The sequence below is a fragment of the Populus euphratica genome, unplaced genomic scaffold (assembly GCF_000495115.2).
Source record: "Populus euphratica unplaced genomic scaffold, PopEup_1.0 scaffold439.1, whole genome shotgun sequence".
NCBI classification, from domain to species: Eukaryota; Viridiplantae; Streptophyta; class Magnoliopsida; order Malpighiales; family Salicaceae; genus Populus; species Populus euphratica.
In genome coordinates, this window is record NW_011500088.1 from 7,182 (window position 1) to 22,676 (window position 15,495).

The following is a 15,495-nucleotide window of genomic DNA, read 5'->3' on the forward strand; positions in this document are numbered from 1 at the left end:
ATAAAAATTCAAATCAGTATTATAAAAAGTTTTTCAACTGCTAAAAATCAATTTTAATTACAAAAAAAATCTTTATACGGTTTTCTGACCAAAAATAGCCTGAAACTCATTTTTCATCGTGGTCGACATGGTGGGACCCGTATTGACCTAGTGGACTCGGTTTTGACCGAAAATGATGATTTTGACCCGAAACAGCCTGAAACTCATTTTTTTTATCCCGGTCGACATGGTGGGACTCGTATTGACCCGGTGGACTCGGTTTTGAGCGAAAATGACGGTTTTGACCCGAAACAGCCCGAAACTCATTTTTCATCCCGGTCGACATAGTGAACCCGTATTGACCCGGTAGACTCGGTGTTGACCGAAAATGACAGTTTTGACCCGAAACTTATTTTTTATCCCGGTTGACATTGTTTAACCCGTATTGACCTGGTGGACTCGGTTTTGACTGAAAGATGCGGTTGACTCGAGAAAATATATTTTAAAGTCTTTTTTTATTTATATTTTTTTATAAATAATAAAATAAAATAACATTCGAGAAAATTTTAGTGAATCTAAAATTGGGTTACAACACATTCTGTCCCCTATGTTCATCCTTTTTCTTTTTCTTTGAATTGTATTGACATTGAAACCCAGCTGAAACCATCGCTCACATCCCATCTTTCTTCTTTCCCTTTTTTTCTAGGACAAGGTTCTGTTCGTAAAGATGAAAATAGAAAATGAAACACACCCCTGATACTAATGCTCACAGATATATGAGGTGATTATGGTGCCGTGGTGATCACATAGTTGGCTTGCTCAAGATCAACAGCAGAATTTCCATTCCGTTGGTTTTAAATGGATACTTTGGTTTTACGTTTTCTGTTTTTAACCAATCCATTTGCCACTTTGATTTCCACAATTCCATGGCAGGTTACAGAACGATCAACGAATAACATTACCTACCTTTTGATTAATAAATATAAAATATAATTAAAATATCAAAAATGATTTGTATTTTTTTTACTTATTCATATTGTTTTGATATACAGATTTTTTTTTAGTATATTGATATCCTTTTCCCAGCACTCTATGATTTAATGTTTTTAAACATTATTGAGAGCTTAGTTGGTTGATGGAGATCGCTGGTACATGCGCTTCCATTTTCAAGATAGATCACAATTTTTTTCCCCAAGAACTATCTTCCGTTGCTCCTGTCATTTATCACCATGAAAAACCTGACCTACCTTTTGCATGGAAACGAAAGCTGCTGGAGAACTGCATTAAAATCCAGATTGTGAAGCAATAATATGAAATTAGGGAAGGAAATATATACTTAGAAAGAAAAAAGAAAATTGCTAAAATAAATAGTGTTTTGTGACATGGTATCCAGTACAAACACTAAATCTTTTAATTTAATATTAATAATTAGAAAAAATAAAGAAAAAACATTATTAAAATAAATAATATTTTATAAGGTATGTAAGTTACAGTGTTTTTCCAATTTTTTTTTTTTTTTTTGATAACCCACTAGTTTTGCATGGCCGACGTGCGTTTCTACTTCCCTTCAAGCAACATGTGCACTGCTCATGTTTAATGAAATAAAAAAAGCATTTTGATTTTGCTGCGTTCTTAGTTAAACATGGAATTAATACCCTAGTAAAACGTGCAATGTGTTTTTTTTAAAAAAAAACACATATTTTTTTTAAATATTAAAAATAAAGAAAATCTGAAAAATATTATTAGAATAATATTTAGGAAAGGGAGGAAATCATGCTTTAAGATTAATATTAGTGAAAAAAAAATTTGGTTCTTTTTTTAATAGAATTACTGAAATAAAACTGTTGTCAATTCTCCATCTCAAGATATTAAGAAATATTAATGTCCAAGTAAAATGCAAGAAAACTCGAGCTCTTTCAAGTCATCTCCATGTTCTTTAACAAATTATTGTACTAGTTCTACTTCAAACCCTAGTTGCAGTTGAAATTGCTAAGCCTTGCAGTAGTTTTTCAGGTCAAATTCTTGTGCGCAAAACAATGTTTCTTATAATTCAAAAGATATTTCTATCTGGTAAGTTGCCTCATATATATTAGATTAGAAACATGTTATTCCTTACCCCAATTGTGAATTAATCTCACATTATCTAGCACCAGAAATGTTTCCAGACAATAGATTTTTCTACTACTTACGGTTTAATTCCTCAAAAGCCAAGACAATTTCATTGAGTATATCATCCCACGATCAGGAAAAAGAAAATAGCAAGAAAATATCATCTAAGAACGTTTCCATAGAGGCCAAAATATTTCATTTTCATACCAAAAATAAGTAGGGATGGGAAATCAATTTCTCAGGAAAACTCAAAAATATTCCATATCATGTGTTAATTTGATGGTAGCCGCGACATATATAAGATAAATATCAATGGAATGTGAATTGTAATATGTAGGCAACTGATGGCGGAGAGCCTATAAGTGGAAAAGTTCGAAAAATAAAAAAAAATATTATTTTAATATATGAATCCTCCCTCCGATTGGCTGCATTAATGTCATTAGTGAACATTCTTGCTCTGCTTGGTGGTTAGGATAGTTTTCTCGAACATTGTAATATGGACGGAGGCTCCTGCCTCGTCAAATCTTCCTCCCTGGCAGCTGCTGGGCACCGCGCTCGCCTTCGACTCTGCATTGATAAAATCTTATTTTAGAAAGAGAGAAGACCCCGCCCTCAGCCATGACTGTTTCTGCTAGCCAGGCTGGTATTATTTTCAAATCACCATTGATTACTCCTTAACAGCTTTTGTCGCTCTTCTTTTTTGTGTTAAAATCTATCCTTTCGTTGGACAAGATTGCGTGAGCGCAAGTCTTTCAGCTTAGGATTTTCCGCCAAGGCAAAACCAGATTCTACATTTCTGTGGTCGTATATTGTTAGCGGCCACATTTAGTCCAATATACCTAGTAGAAGATACACGGAAGAACTTCGGTGATAAAACTTTTTTTTTTTAACATTAAAAAGCATGCTGGTTTTATGAAATTACAAAGCGATCTTTAATATTTTAATTGTATTAGATATAATTTATTTGTTTTTAATTTAATTATTTGGCATATGATTTTTAATTTTTTAATTTTTATTTATTTTATTTTTAATTGTTTTCTAATTGAATTTTATTTTTTTATTTAATCCATAATTATTTTATTTTATTTTTATTTTTATGATTGTAATTTTTTTTTTTTAAGTTCTTTTATTAATTAATTGTTTTTTTACAAAACCAAGATTGAGAGTCGACCCCATTATATCCGAGTAAGTCAATATAATTGCTCATGAAGCTTTTGACAAATTCCTCCATACTTTTCCTGCTCCCCAGTACTAGGATTAGAGGGAAAAGCACCGAAGGATACCAACATAACATAGAATGATGCACGGAAATTATTGAAGTAATCAAGACTGGCCAACAAGTACATCCTTGTAAGGAGTTAGTGCAGGAATGGGTGCTGCTCTTGTTTCTTCGGCTGTCATTTTCCTCCTCCTCTCCTCTTCCACGATCAGTACTGGAGTTGGTGCAGGAATAGGCGCTGCTCTAGTTTCTTCGGCTATCCTTTTCCCCCTCCTCTCCTCTGCTAGGATTAGTGGTGCCTGGCCCTCCCACTCTCGTATCAAACGCTCTTGAGCTCCTCCTCGCAATTTCTCGAACCTTAGTCCATCAATTTGCTGCATCTCGAACACTTTGACTACATTTGTTAAACCCCCAATGAAGAACATTAGACTTCCAAAGAAGCCTATGCAGACCCAAGTCTTGCCCTGCATTTAAAAACTTTCTTCAGTCTAAACCTCCAGCTTTTTCCAAACAATTTGACTATTTGACACTAGTATTTTTTTTTTTTTGTTGCTCTACTCGTTGCGTAGCGCGTTCACCAATTTAGTTAAACAATAATCTGGGAACCAACCAAAGAGGAAAATAAATATAAGGGGCAAATGGAAGATTGAAAACAAAAGGTTTTTTTTTTTTTTTTTTTGTGGGGGTGGGGGTTGGGGGATGATCAAGTAGAAGATCATTCAGGAGAGGGAGGAAATTATACTTTAAGATTAATATTAGTAAAAAGAAATTCTGGGTTATTTTTTAAATAAAATTACTGTCGTTAAACTAAGTAAGTTTTTCATCCCAAGAAATTAATAAATATTATTGTCCAAGTAGAATGCAAGAAAACTCATTATCATTTATCTCCATGTTCTTGAACAAATTATGCTGACAGTTAACTTCTCCTCCTAATTGCAATTGAGATTTGTAATGTTTTTACAGTTCAATTAATTCTTACTAGTGCACAAATAAATTTGTCTTATAATTCAAATTTAAAAGGATTTTTATTTGATATCTGCCACATATTGGATAAAGAAACCCGTCCCTCCTTCCTCCAATTGTGAATTAATTCCTCAGATTATCTAACACCAAAAATGCTTCAGGGGACACATTATATATATACACATATATACACGGTGTGAATTTTGTGTTTGAATTAAACTAATATCTTCAATTAATGAATTTTTGGTTTTTTCTTTAATTCATTTTTTTCACTTTACTTGGAGTGGGTTTTTCTATTGTCAATTTGATTTTGCTGCGTTCTCGGTTAAACGTGGAATTAATGTCCCAAACCGCAGTGGACCGCCGGCAGAAAATCTAGTCAGATACTAACGGACTTGACCAATTAGGATAGATACTCAAGTATTGGAAAGAAGACTACATATAAGAATTAATTTCCTTCTCTTATATATATATATATATATATATAAAACCCTATTTTACACCTCTAAACTTATAAAAAAATCTCTTCTTTTTCTCTAGTAAAAAGAAGACAACAACTATAAGCCATAGTTTTAAAATCCAAAATTAATGACTCGGGGTATCTACATGACACCGGACCACACAAAGTTTGGCTCTCGCACAATTCCAAATCCTAGTAATTACTCATCTCTTTCATAATTTAGACTAGAAATATTGTCATCAAATTAGCTTGAAATCTTAATTCTGGAGCTTCCTTTAAGGACAATATTTTCTTCTAGCAGACCTCAACGTTTTATTTATCATCGAATAAACTAAAAAATTGATTTTAAAAAATATAATTTAATTGATTACATTTTAAATTTATTTTTTAAAAGTTACTAACTTGAATTTTACAAATTAAAAATTATTAAAAATTTATATAATTATTAATTTTAATATTTATAATATCAATGGATATATGATCTCATATAAATATTCATAATAATTAAAAAAAAAAAAAAAAACATTAGTCAGTCTATACGGGACCACAACGCATTCACTGAGCCACAAGGCGAATGATTGTGTCAATCTATATGAATAACGCCACGATATTAACTAGAGTGGATTGTTTAACGAGGAATAAAATGATTAGGGCATGTGTTTTTGTGCAATATAATATTTAGGCTATGGGACCACAAAGCATTCTCTGGGTCCATCAATTAAACAAAAAAGAACTTTTTGGTTGAACGTAAACAAAAATAAAAAAAAAAATAAACAAAATTAATCCGTCCGGCCCGCGGCGGGCCCCCGGTTCATTTCTGTGGATGATCCTCTTCATGTTATAAATGTTTTACTTTCACTTCTCCTTGATTTTAGCTTTTTTTACCTAAAAGATTTGGCAAAACTTAATTCTGATTATTTTTAAGAATTTATTTTTTAAAATAAAAAATAAAAATAAAATAATAGCTAACAACATAGAAAAAGCATACCAAAAAATCAAGCTATAATTTTTGAAAGAAATTTAAGGCCTAATTGTACTCCATTATATCCAAAAATGAATAAAAAATACAAATTAAATGTCAAATTAAATGGTTATTGGATGAATTTGTATAAAAATTAAGTCCAATGATATAATTAAATTTTTAATAGGCTAATTTGATTTAATCATGTACCAAATTAAATTTTAATTATGTTTAAAAATTAATTTGGATTCAATTGAAGAATTTAATTAAATACAAAGACTTAATTATACTTTAAATAAATCCAATTAATTTTATTTGAAACTTAATTAGTAAAAAATTAAATTTAAAAGCTTAATTTGAGCTTAATTAAGAAAATTAAAATTATACTTTAAATGCGTTCAATTCATATCTTCATTTTCTTGGTTCTTATGGAATTTGATAATTTTATTGCTGTCTTTTTAAATTTTATATATATATATATATATATATATATAAAACAAGTAAGTTTGGTAAGGAAAAAAATGGAAATTTCATTAATGAAAAAAAAAGGAGGAGGTTACATTATCTCTAACCAAAGAGTTTAGCAGATTTAGAGAACTCTTTTAGCTCATGTATTTCATGTATTTTAAAGTTGCAACATAGAATGATGCACATAAATTATTGAAGTAATCAAGACTGGCCAACAAGTACATCCTTGTAAGGAGTTGGTGCAGGAATAAGTAGTGCTGCTCTAGTTTCTTCGGCTATCGTTTCCCCCCTCCTCTCCCCTCCTAGGATTAGTGGTGCCTGGCCCTCCCTCTCTCGTCTCAAACGCTCTTGAGCTCCTCCTCGCAATTTCTCCAACCTTAGTCCATCAACATGCTGCATCTCGAACACCTTGACTACATTTGTTAAACCCCCAATAAAGAACATTAGACTTCCAAAGATGCCTATCCAAACCCAAGTCTTGCCCTGCATTAAGAAACTTTGTTAAGTCTAAACCTCCAGCTTTTCCCATACAATTGACTGTTGCCATTACCAAAACTCTAAGCAGTTTGTTTAAATTGCGCGATTAAACCATGCATCAAGTGAGCATATTGGCTAAGTAATTTCAGACACCTCGACTTTAATTAGATGTGGGTATTATGATGCAATAGCCCTCCAATGCGATTCGGGTAGCTTTTCCGTGCAATTCTTTCTGTTTTTGGCTTCTCTCAGTTTAATACCAAAAAATAAACAAGGCAGCTTACCAATAATTCCAGTCCATGATGACCCCATCCTGCGTGCTCACGAATATTGAGAATAGATCCCACCAAGAACAACGAACTTCCCATTAAAAATGGGATGTGGACACTCTGCTGCAAGATTTGCACATGCCCATCAGCTCTTTCATATATTTGGCATGAGTTGTGTAAGGATCCAAGCATCCAGAACGCTGGTCCTGCAGCAAGCAAGTTTAAAGCATGCCTTTCCAATTTGAAGTGATCATATCCTTTATATTCCTGCAAGTGTGGATGCAGGTCACAGAATCAATATTTGACATTTGACATAAAATTGATCCTACACCATCACTCGGCTGCAAATCAATCACTTGAATGAGGAAACCTCTATCCCTTTTATCTTATAATTGCTATATATAACAATTCCTACACTAAAATTGCTACTAGAATTCAGGGATTTTCAAGGCAATTGATTACTAATTAATATTTAGTACCTGAATAAAAAGAAAAAGAATACCCAAGAAAGAAAGCAAAGCCCCCAAGGCCTGAATCACAGGAACAGCAAATTCAACTAGTGCAAGCTGTGTGTCATACCCCATCAGACGCAACCGATAATCAATCCCGGCTAGATGGGCAACAAGATCATGAAGATTGACCACCGTAATAAGTAAGAGAGCTATGAGCAAAAGCACAAGACCTGGCTTGGTTTCCTTTGACAATTCAGCCACAAACCCACCAATAAGCACAATAGTTGCAAACACATAGAGCCCTGCGTTCATGTATTCTGCCCTGGATTTAGATAGCCTTGGCCCATACATTCGAATCTCTCTAGCTGATGCTAGCTTCACCATTGTCAACAAATATTTTGCAGTGCTAAAAGGACACGAGAAATTCAAGAATTGTAATATAGACTTGAAAAATTTGAACTATATCTTTGAAAGTTTTGAACAAGATGGAATCAATATGTTGTGTAGGGTTGAGGATACGTGTCTTCTTGCATGGAACTCGTATTTTTGAACGTCGAATTTGTGACAAGCGGCAATCTTACCAAAATATAAAATGATAAATTTAGACAGAAGTACAAAACGTGGAGGTCACATAGTGACATGTTGTCATGCTACGATTATAAGAAATACAAGATAGTCTACGCTTTTGTATCCAAAACTAATTAGTTTGTTGAAGGTTTAAGATGATTGTAGGATTGAGAAAGCAATAGTTGTTCTTACCTAATGCTTAGATTAGTGTTTAGGGAGGATAACTTCGTTATAAATTGATCATGTTCGAGTGGCGTGCCAAAAATCTGTTTGTTTACAATGAAATTTTTTTAATAAAAGACCTCCCTCCTGTTATGCCTCTATGTAGAATATCGAACATATCCAATCTGGAATATGACTCAAACCAAAGTTTAGATTGTGAATTTGTTAGTAAATCTGTATAAATCTTAAGATGATATTGTTTTAAAAAATACTTTAAATTGGACTAATTAAATTTTATTTAAATTTGATTACATCAATTTAATCGATAAAATTTAATGAGATTAATTTTTAAATTTATTTAAAATAAAACTCTATACACGAGCACGCCCATTAGTTTCTCTCTTCCTCTCCTACACTTTGAGTGTGATTGCTACTGAAGTTGGCATATGCTGAACATAATCAGCCCAAGAAGAAAATGTTTGGCTTTTAAAGCAGTGTTTTTAAATTGATTTGATGATTGATCTAGTTTAAGAGTCGTGTCATGGATTTTAATTAAGTTATCAAGTTTTGATCGAATTATCAAGTTAATTTTATTTTTTTTATAAATTAAAAAAATATTATTTTAATAAAAAAATAAACAAGTTACAATAAAATTTTTAATTATTTTTGTCAAGTCAACCAGATTTTTAATTATATTTTTTTTTTTATAATTTAGCCTAGTTTTAGTTTCATATTAGCTAAATTTCAGATTAATTTATTGAACCGAGTTTTAAAAAAACTATGTTTTGAAGCTGTAACATACCTCAATTATAATATGTAAAATTGACTTATCGGTCGTATGTCTAATGTTTTTATTAGTAAATTAAGTTAGAATTCAGTTTATTTTAGTCCACTTAATTATAATATATCAAAGACTATTCTGACGTGTAACTTAAGATTCTTGTAGGGTTTCTTTTTCCTTTCTGTTATATACTTTTAAGCTCGTAATAATAGTAATAATAATAATAATAATAAAGCATTACTAAAAGAAGAAGAAACCAAGCAGGATCTGAAATCTTTTTCATGTCATGATAGACGACTTTCTTTTGTTAGATTAAAGAGGGTCAAATTAACGCTGTACTTTAGCAGAGGATTGAAGACGATAAAGTTCATTGTAGTCCTTGTTGGTTTATATTTTACGACTTAGTCGTTGAATATTAATGTTATTCATCCTTGACTTGATAATCTCATGATTATTGTAATTATGCATCTCGATCTTGGACATTATTCTTAGAGATGGCAATTGGCTCCGCTTCAATCCAAATATATAGTTTTTTTAATTGTATTTAATAAATATAATTTATAACAATGCCCCTGAATATATACCCTTAGAATCTACAATAAAACTAATATAAAAGGATAAAAAAATGATTAGATGAGAGTTTTATTGGTTGTCTTTAAAAACATCAAAACAATTATATTATTCTAAAAATATAAAAATATATCTGAGTAATAGGCATTAAATTATTTTATTCTTAGGCTAAGTTAGTAGTTTTACTATAAAAAAGATAAAATTACTAATTTAACCCTATATAATTTGTAAGAAATAATTGTGTCATTGTGAAATGACCACTTTGTCTGCAATTGCCTGGTTCAGATTTATTTTTTTTTGTTTATGAATAATTTCATAGTTTTACTATGATAATATTTGTGAACAATAATTTTTTCTATGAAAATTAGTTTTTTTTTTAATTTAATTTATTGTATGTGGATCGTGGATAATCTATTTTAAATTTGAAAGTTCAAGACTATTTAAAAATATCATTATTCTTTGCTCATTTTTAATTAGAAATTAAAAACATATCATATTATGAATTTACTTTACTAATTTTAATGTGGCTCATTCAATTAGGGGTGAAAAAACGCTTTGCTTAGCTCAATAGAAACCTTGCAATTTACCTCCGATGGATGTGGAGATGGAGGAGGAGGCGAGGCGGCGATGCATCCTTAAATGATTCATTTGGGATGTTGCCGGCCCATCTTCACAAAGTCAGGCCCATTTTCTTTAGCACTAGTTAGGCCTACTTAGTTGATTCCCTAAAACTGAATGGATAGCCCAAAACGCTCAATAGAAATCGGAGGGCCGAAAACAGTGTGGCCCATTTTCTTTAGCACTAACCCGTCCTACTTAGTTGATTTTCTAAAACTGAATAGATAGCCCAGATCATATCATAATCCAACAAATGTATAAAGGTAAGGCTCTGTTTGGTTCGTTTGTGTTCGTGAGCTGAGCAATTCAAATTTTTTAAAATAGATTTTCTTGGTTCGGTTTTTTTTAAAAAAAAAAATTAGAAATGCTACGTCAGTAAAGCATGTAAAATAGATAAATATGTCTCTCACTTCTCTTATAATAAGCTAAGATGGATGCTTTTATGATAAATACCAAGGAAAAATTACCTAAATCTTCTCGACATGGCATGGAAAATTCATCTTCTTTTTGGGAAAGAAAATACAGAAACGATGATAAAATGCCTCTCAAATATATAGTTTCTTGGAAGAATATTGGTATTATGAATATTAAATTGATTATGATAGTATTTTTAAACCTTTTTATTAATCAATTTTATATATACGACCCAGTTTAACCTTTTAAAAGATATATAATGTTAAAAAATCTTATTCAAATCTTATTCACGTGTTGTAAAAATATTAAACTAATAACAACGATAACAATAATTTATATTTGGTATTATAATTTAATTATATTTTTATTTTTTATATTTTTAGATTGTTTTGATATATTAATTTTAAAATAAATTTTTAAAAATAAAAAATTATTTTAATATATTTTTAAATAAAAATACTTTAAAAATAAGATCTCACTTAATCTTCGCTTTTAAAAATAAAAAAGTATTTTAATATATTTTTAAATAAAAATACTTTAAAAATAAGATCTCACTTAATCTTCGCACACATGTAATTTTGCCTCTCGTTTTTGGAATTTCACTCCTTTAAATGGTCACAATTAAGAAACGTAGAGAGCGCTAAGACCACCACAAAAATTCCAGGGTCCAATAAACAAATTGTCAGCAATGCACGCAGTCAAAACCATCCACGTGTAGAAAACATTATCCACAAACTCTCTACAAAAAATCTTCCCTTTCTCTCCTAACTTGCCACGTAAGTCCGCCATGCTTCACCACTCGCCACGGCCTGTCCCACTATCATACCTGGACACTTCTCCACCGTTGTTTAGAACGACCCCAACTTTCTAGCCGTTGATTATTAAGGAAAATAACTGGTGGACACCATAATTTACGAGCTGATGTTAAAATTTGAGTTTGTGGAAACTTTCTGCGTGCTTGTATTTCTAACAAGATTTGCCTGTTACAAGAGAGCAAGATTTTGTTCCAACTCTTACAGGCTACTGCTCTTTTCACAGAGGTATGCACGGATTCTTATGTCGTAGTATGTTGTAATGTTTTTATCCTTCTTGTTTCTTCGTGGGATTTTTTTTCCTTGTGTGTATTCGTTGCTTAGTTATTGCAAAATTTTGTTGCTGTTTTTAATGTTTTCTTGGTGATGACATTGTTAGTGTTCTGTAAATACAATAAGTATCCCTTGAAAGATTAGCCTGGTGCTAAGAGGGTATTCTTTGAGGGTTTTGTATGATGTTTTAATGGTGATTTTGGAACAGTTTGCTGGAAATTCTTAGATCTTTCCGCTGGGGTTGTATTTCTTGATTTGCAATCATTTGTATACTGCTATTTATCCTGAAGGAAACTTAAATGGCCAAAATTTGTTGAAGGTTGTACGGATTTCAATGGAAATTTGTTTTTTTGATGGTTAATATTCTTGTTGATGCATGTGATCCAAGAGGGCAAACCATAATGCACACAAAATAAATGATTTTATTTTTGTTGAAACTTTGCCGCCACTACTTGATTAGGAGAAATTTCGAACAATTTATCCAAAACTAAGGACTCGGGTATTCGAATTATGTGATTTTGTGTATGCGTATGTTGCGGCGAGTGAAGTTATAAACTCCAACTAAATGCAACATTTTTGTTTGCAGTGTTTGTGCAGTGAGAAAGTTCTCATACTCTTTCAAAATCTTGTAATAACACAACTTGGCATGGGAGTTGTAAGTGTTTCGAGCTCAGCTTCTCGGACACCACTAGGATTGAGCACAAAGTTTTCAACTTACGGATCTACAGCAAAAAGGCCTTTGATTGTAGCATTTAAAGCCGACAAATCCAGCAACCCATCTTTCGTCGCACCACATGAGCAAATTCCATTGCCCATAGAAACAACGAAGGGGAAGAAGAGACTTGGAAAAAGCAAAAAATCTTCTAATAGATTAAAAGCTGTCCGTACTGAAGTTTCTCCGTGTACATTGTTAGTGGATTACAATGAAGCTGCTGCGAAACTTGAAAACATATACAAGCTTAGCCCTGGAACTGATACCTCTGATGTGGAAGACGCAAGTGGTGTGATTAGGAGAGGTAGGCAAAGGAAAAGGAAAATTAGTGAAGGTGACAAAGAAGCCGAGGATAGAACTAGTAAAATCATTGTTAGGAACCGGGCAAAGAAGGCTAAACGATTGAGCCTTGAGAAAAGGATTTCTCTGAGGATCAAGAATGAAGAGAAATTGGTGACTTCAGCTGGGAAGAGAAAAGATCGAAAAAATGAAAATGAAAAGATTGATGAGCTTCTGAGGGAGTATTCGGCTTCAACTGATTTGGTCAGCTTGGACTGGAAAAAAATGAAGATACCTCCGGTCCTTACTTCATCAGAGCATGTCTGGTTATTTAAGTTGATGCAGCCTATGAAAGTGAGTACTGACCCTTGCCCCTGATGCCTTTCAAGTTTTGCATATAGGTTGTGTTTTTTTGCTGTCAGAATAGGTAGTTTTCTGGGGCTTAGTTCCATTTCTTTTATATTAGGCACTCCTTCAAGTGAAAGAGCATCTGCAAGAAAATCTGGGGAGAGAACCAACTGACGTTGAATTAGCTAAAGCAACAACTATGGATGTGCTCCAAGTAAGAAAGCAAATAGCAGTTGGTCGAGCTGCAAGGAACAAGCTCATTAAGGTAATGATTTATTTCCAAATAGTGACATCGACTTGTATTAAAGTAACTCAATTTATTGAGGAAGCATGGGCTTTCATAGTAATAATAGATCAAAGAAATTATACAGGATTTTGGTGCTTGTCGAGTATTTTTGTTTTCTTTTAACTCTAAGTCAGAAGACATTGCCAGTGCCCTTTCTGATGCTTAAGGACTTAAATGACTTGGGATAAAAAGATTTACTGTAAATTCTCAATGCTTTTGCAGCACAATCTTCGGCTTGTATTGTTTGTGATCAAAAAATATTTTCAAGACTTTGCAAATGGGACAAAATTTCAAGATCTTTGTCAGGCGGGAGTGAAGGGACTTATTACAGCAATTGATCGCTTTGAACCCAAAAGGAGATTCCGGCTCTCCACTTATGGGCTATTTTGGATTAGACATGCCATCATACGATCAATGACACTCTCAAGCTTTACACGCGTTTCGTTTGGCCTGGAATCGGTATGATATTTTCAGACACATGACTTGGTTTTCCTTTTTGCTGAACATCACAATAATTTACACATTTTCCTTTTGTTTCTAGTTGCAAGAAAGCACCAAATAACTGTTTGAAGCTCTTGCCCTCCTTGGAGCAGGGAGAGTGGAGTGTTCTTGGTAGAGATTGAGAAATTCATCATTCAAAGAAATAGGACACTGAATCAACTTAAATTTGTGAACTAGGCTGTTGATCTGCAAGAAAGGAACAGTAATCTTAGGTTAGCACCATAGTAGGCCAAATATTTGAATTTTCTCAACCTAGATACACGTCATCATGAAATTGACCACAATAGCAATGTGCATGGTAAGAGGCCAAGTATTGTGAATGTTATGATGCACCATGTCCAGTTCTTTAGTTTTAATTCTGCATCTAATGTGCGCTGGTTAGGGAGTTTGAATGGAAAACATTGCATATATTCATTCCAGAACTATTACTTCCATTGAATTCAATGTATGCAGCTAGTGTTGGTTGCTCAGTGGGATCATGCTGTAACACCCAACTTCAACTTGTGCAGATTAGGTCTGAAATCCAGAAAGCAAAACTTGAATTGTGGTTTCAACTTAAAAGACAACCAATGGAGGATGAGATTATTGAAAAAGTTCGGATCTCCCCTGAGAGGTACCATGAAGTGACGAGGGCCTCAAAACCTGTTTTGTCTCTCCATTCAAGACACAAAACAACGCAGGAAGAGTTTATTGGTGGAATTGCTGATGTTGATGGAGGTGATGACCGGAGGCAGTCAGCTCTTCTCAGGCTTGCACTTGACGATGTGGTAAGCAGTCATTATATGTTCCCTCAGATTTTATACTTCATTTCTTTCTCTCATTAATTGTTTATCCTCGATTGAATCAAGATCACTATGTTCTGCAGAATGTTCACAAGTGCAAAACCCTTAACTAACAGTTCTCTTGAGAACTCTTCCACAAGCATTATTATTTCCTTAATCTTTTAACTGGTACTTTATACCAATATATATAAAATTCATTGCATATAGAAGCTAATGTAATTTTATACGTCCGTGCATTTTGTAGAAAAGCTCCTAGAGATATTAATTAATTAAGTGGAAGAACATGAAAAGCAAAATGTTCAGCTGTCAGTGCAATTGACATTATTAGGTGGTTTAATTCATTGATAGTAATGCGTATCTAATCTCTGAAAATCCTCTCCAGCTTGATTCTCTAAAACCAAAGGAGAGCTTAGTGGTCCGACAGAGATACGGGCTTGATGGTAAAGGAGATAGAACATTAGGAGAGATTGCTGGGAACTTAAATATCTCCAGAGAAATGGTCAGGAAGCACGAAGTAAAAGCACTCATGAAGCTCAAACATCCAACTAGAGTGGATTATCTTCGCCGCTATGTTGTCTGAATTGATCAGAAACACAAGGTTCGCATAAACAACTCTCTCCCTCTGGATGATTCCTCGTCACCAATCATTGCTGTATACTAATGTTCTGTCTCATAGGCATATTTAACTACATGAGAATAGACAAGATAGAGTTTGAGATTTCAGGTTACCACTTATACGTGTAATGTTGCCTGTGCTATATAATACAGTGATATCTTATACAGTTCACAAGCGTACTCTTTAACGTTTCAGACAATTGACTGTGTACAAACCTGAATAGAGATTGCAGGGAGGCGAGTTTGGGGTGGGGTGGAAAGCCTGTGGTTTCCCTGTTAATTTACAAAAAAAATATTTTTGAATTTAATAGTTAACATGTAATAAAAAACTAATATTAATTTTATATTAATATTAAATCTTACAACAACTCTTATACATGGTTAAATATAAATGATTAAAATACAAATTCAACAAAAA

The 15,495-nt window shown here is 32.8% G+C and overlaps 2 protein-coding genes across 2 annotated transcripts; one reads left to right on the plus strand and one right to left on the minus strand.

Moving 5' to 3' along the window:
• Positions 1-3,411: 3,411 nt before the first annotated feature.
• LOC105109071 (uncharacterized) lies at positions 3,412-7,741 on the minus strand. The gene is made up of 4 exons (XM_011003662.1): positions 7,385-7,741; positions 6,921-7,172; positions 6,372-6,642; positions 3,412-3,701 (listed from the first exon to the last, which is right to left on the minus strand). Exons 1-4 carry the CDS (start codon positions 7,739-7,741, stop codon positions 3,412-3,414), a joined length of 1,170 nt encoding a protein of 389 aa, XP_011001964.1.
• Positions 7,742-11,400: 3,659 nt separating this feature from the next.
• Positions 11,401-15,252, plus strand: SIGE (sigma factor E). Its single transcript, XM_011003608.1, has 6 exons — positions 11,401-11,509; positions 12,141-12,899; positions 13,012-13,158; positions 13,402-13,638; positions 14,190-14,447; positions 14,845-15,252. The coding sequence occupies exons 2-6, from the start codon at positions 12,201-12,203 to the stop codon at positions 15,040-15,042; spliced, it is 1,539 nt and encodes a 512-aa protein (XP_011001910.1). The 5' UTR covers positions 11,401-11,509; positions 12,141-12,200; the 3' UTR covers positions 15,043-15,252.
• The last annotated feature ends 243 nt before the right edge of the window (positions 15,253-15,495 follow it).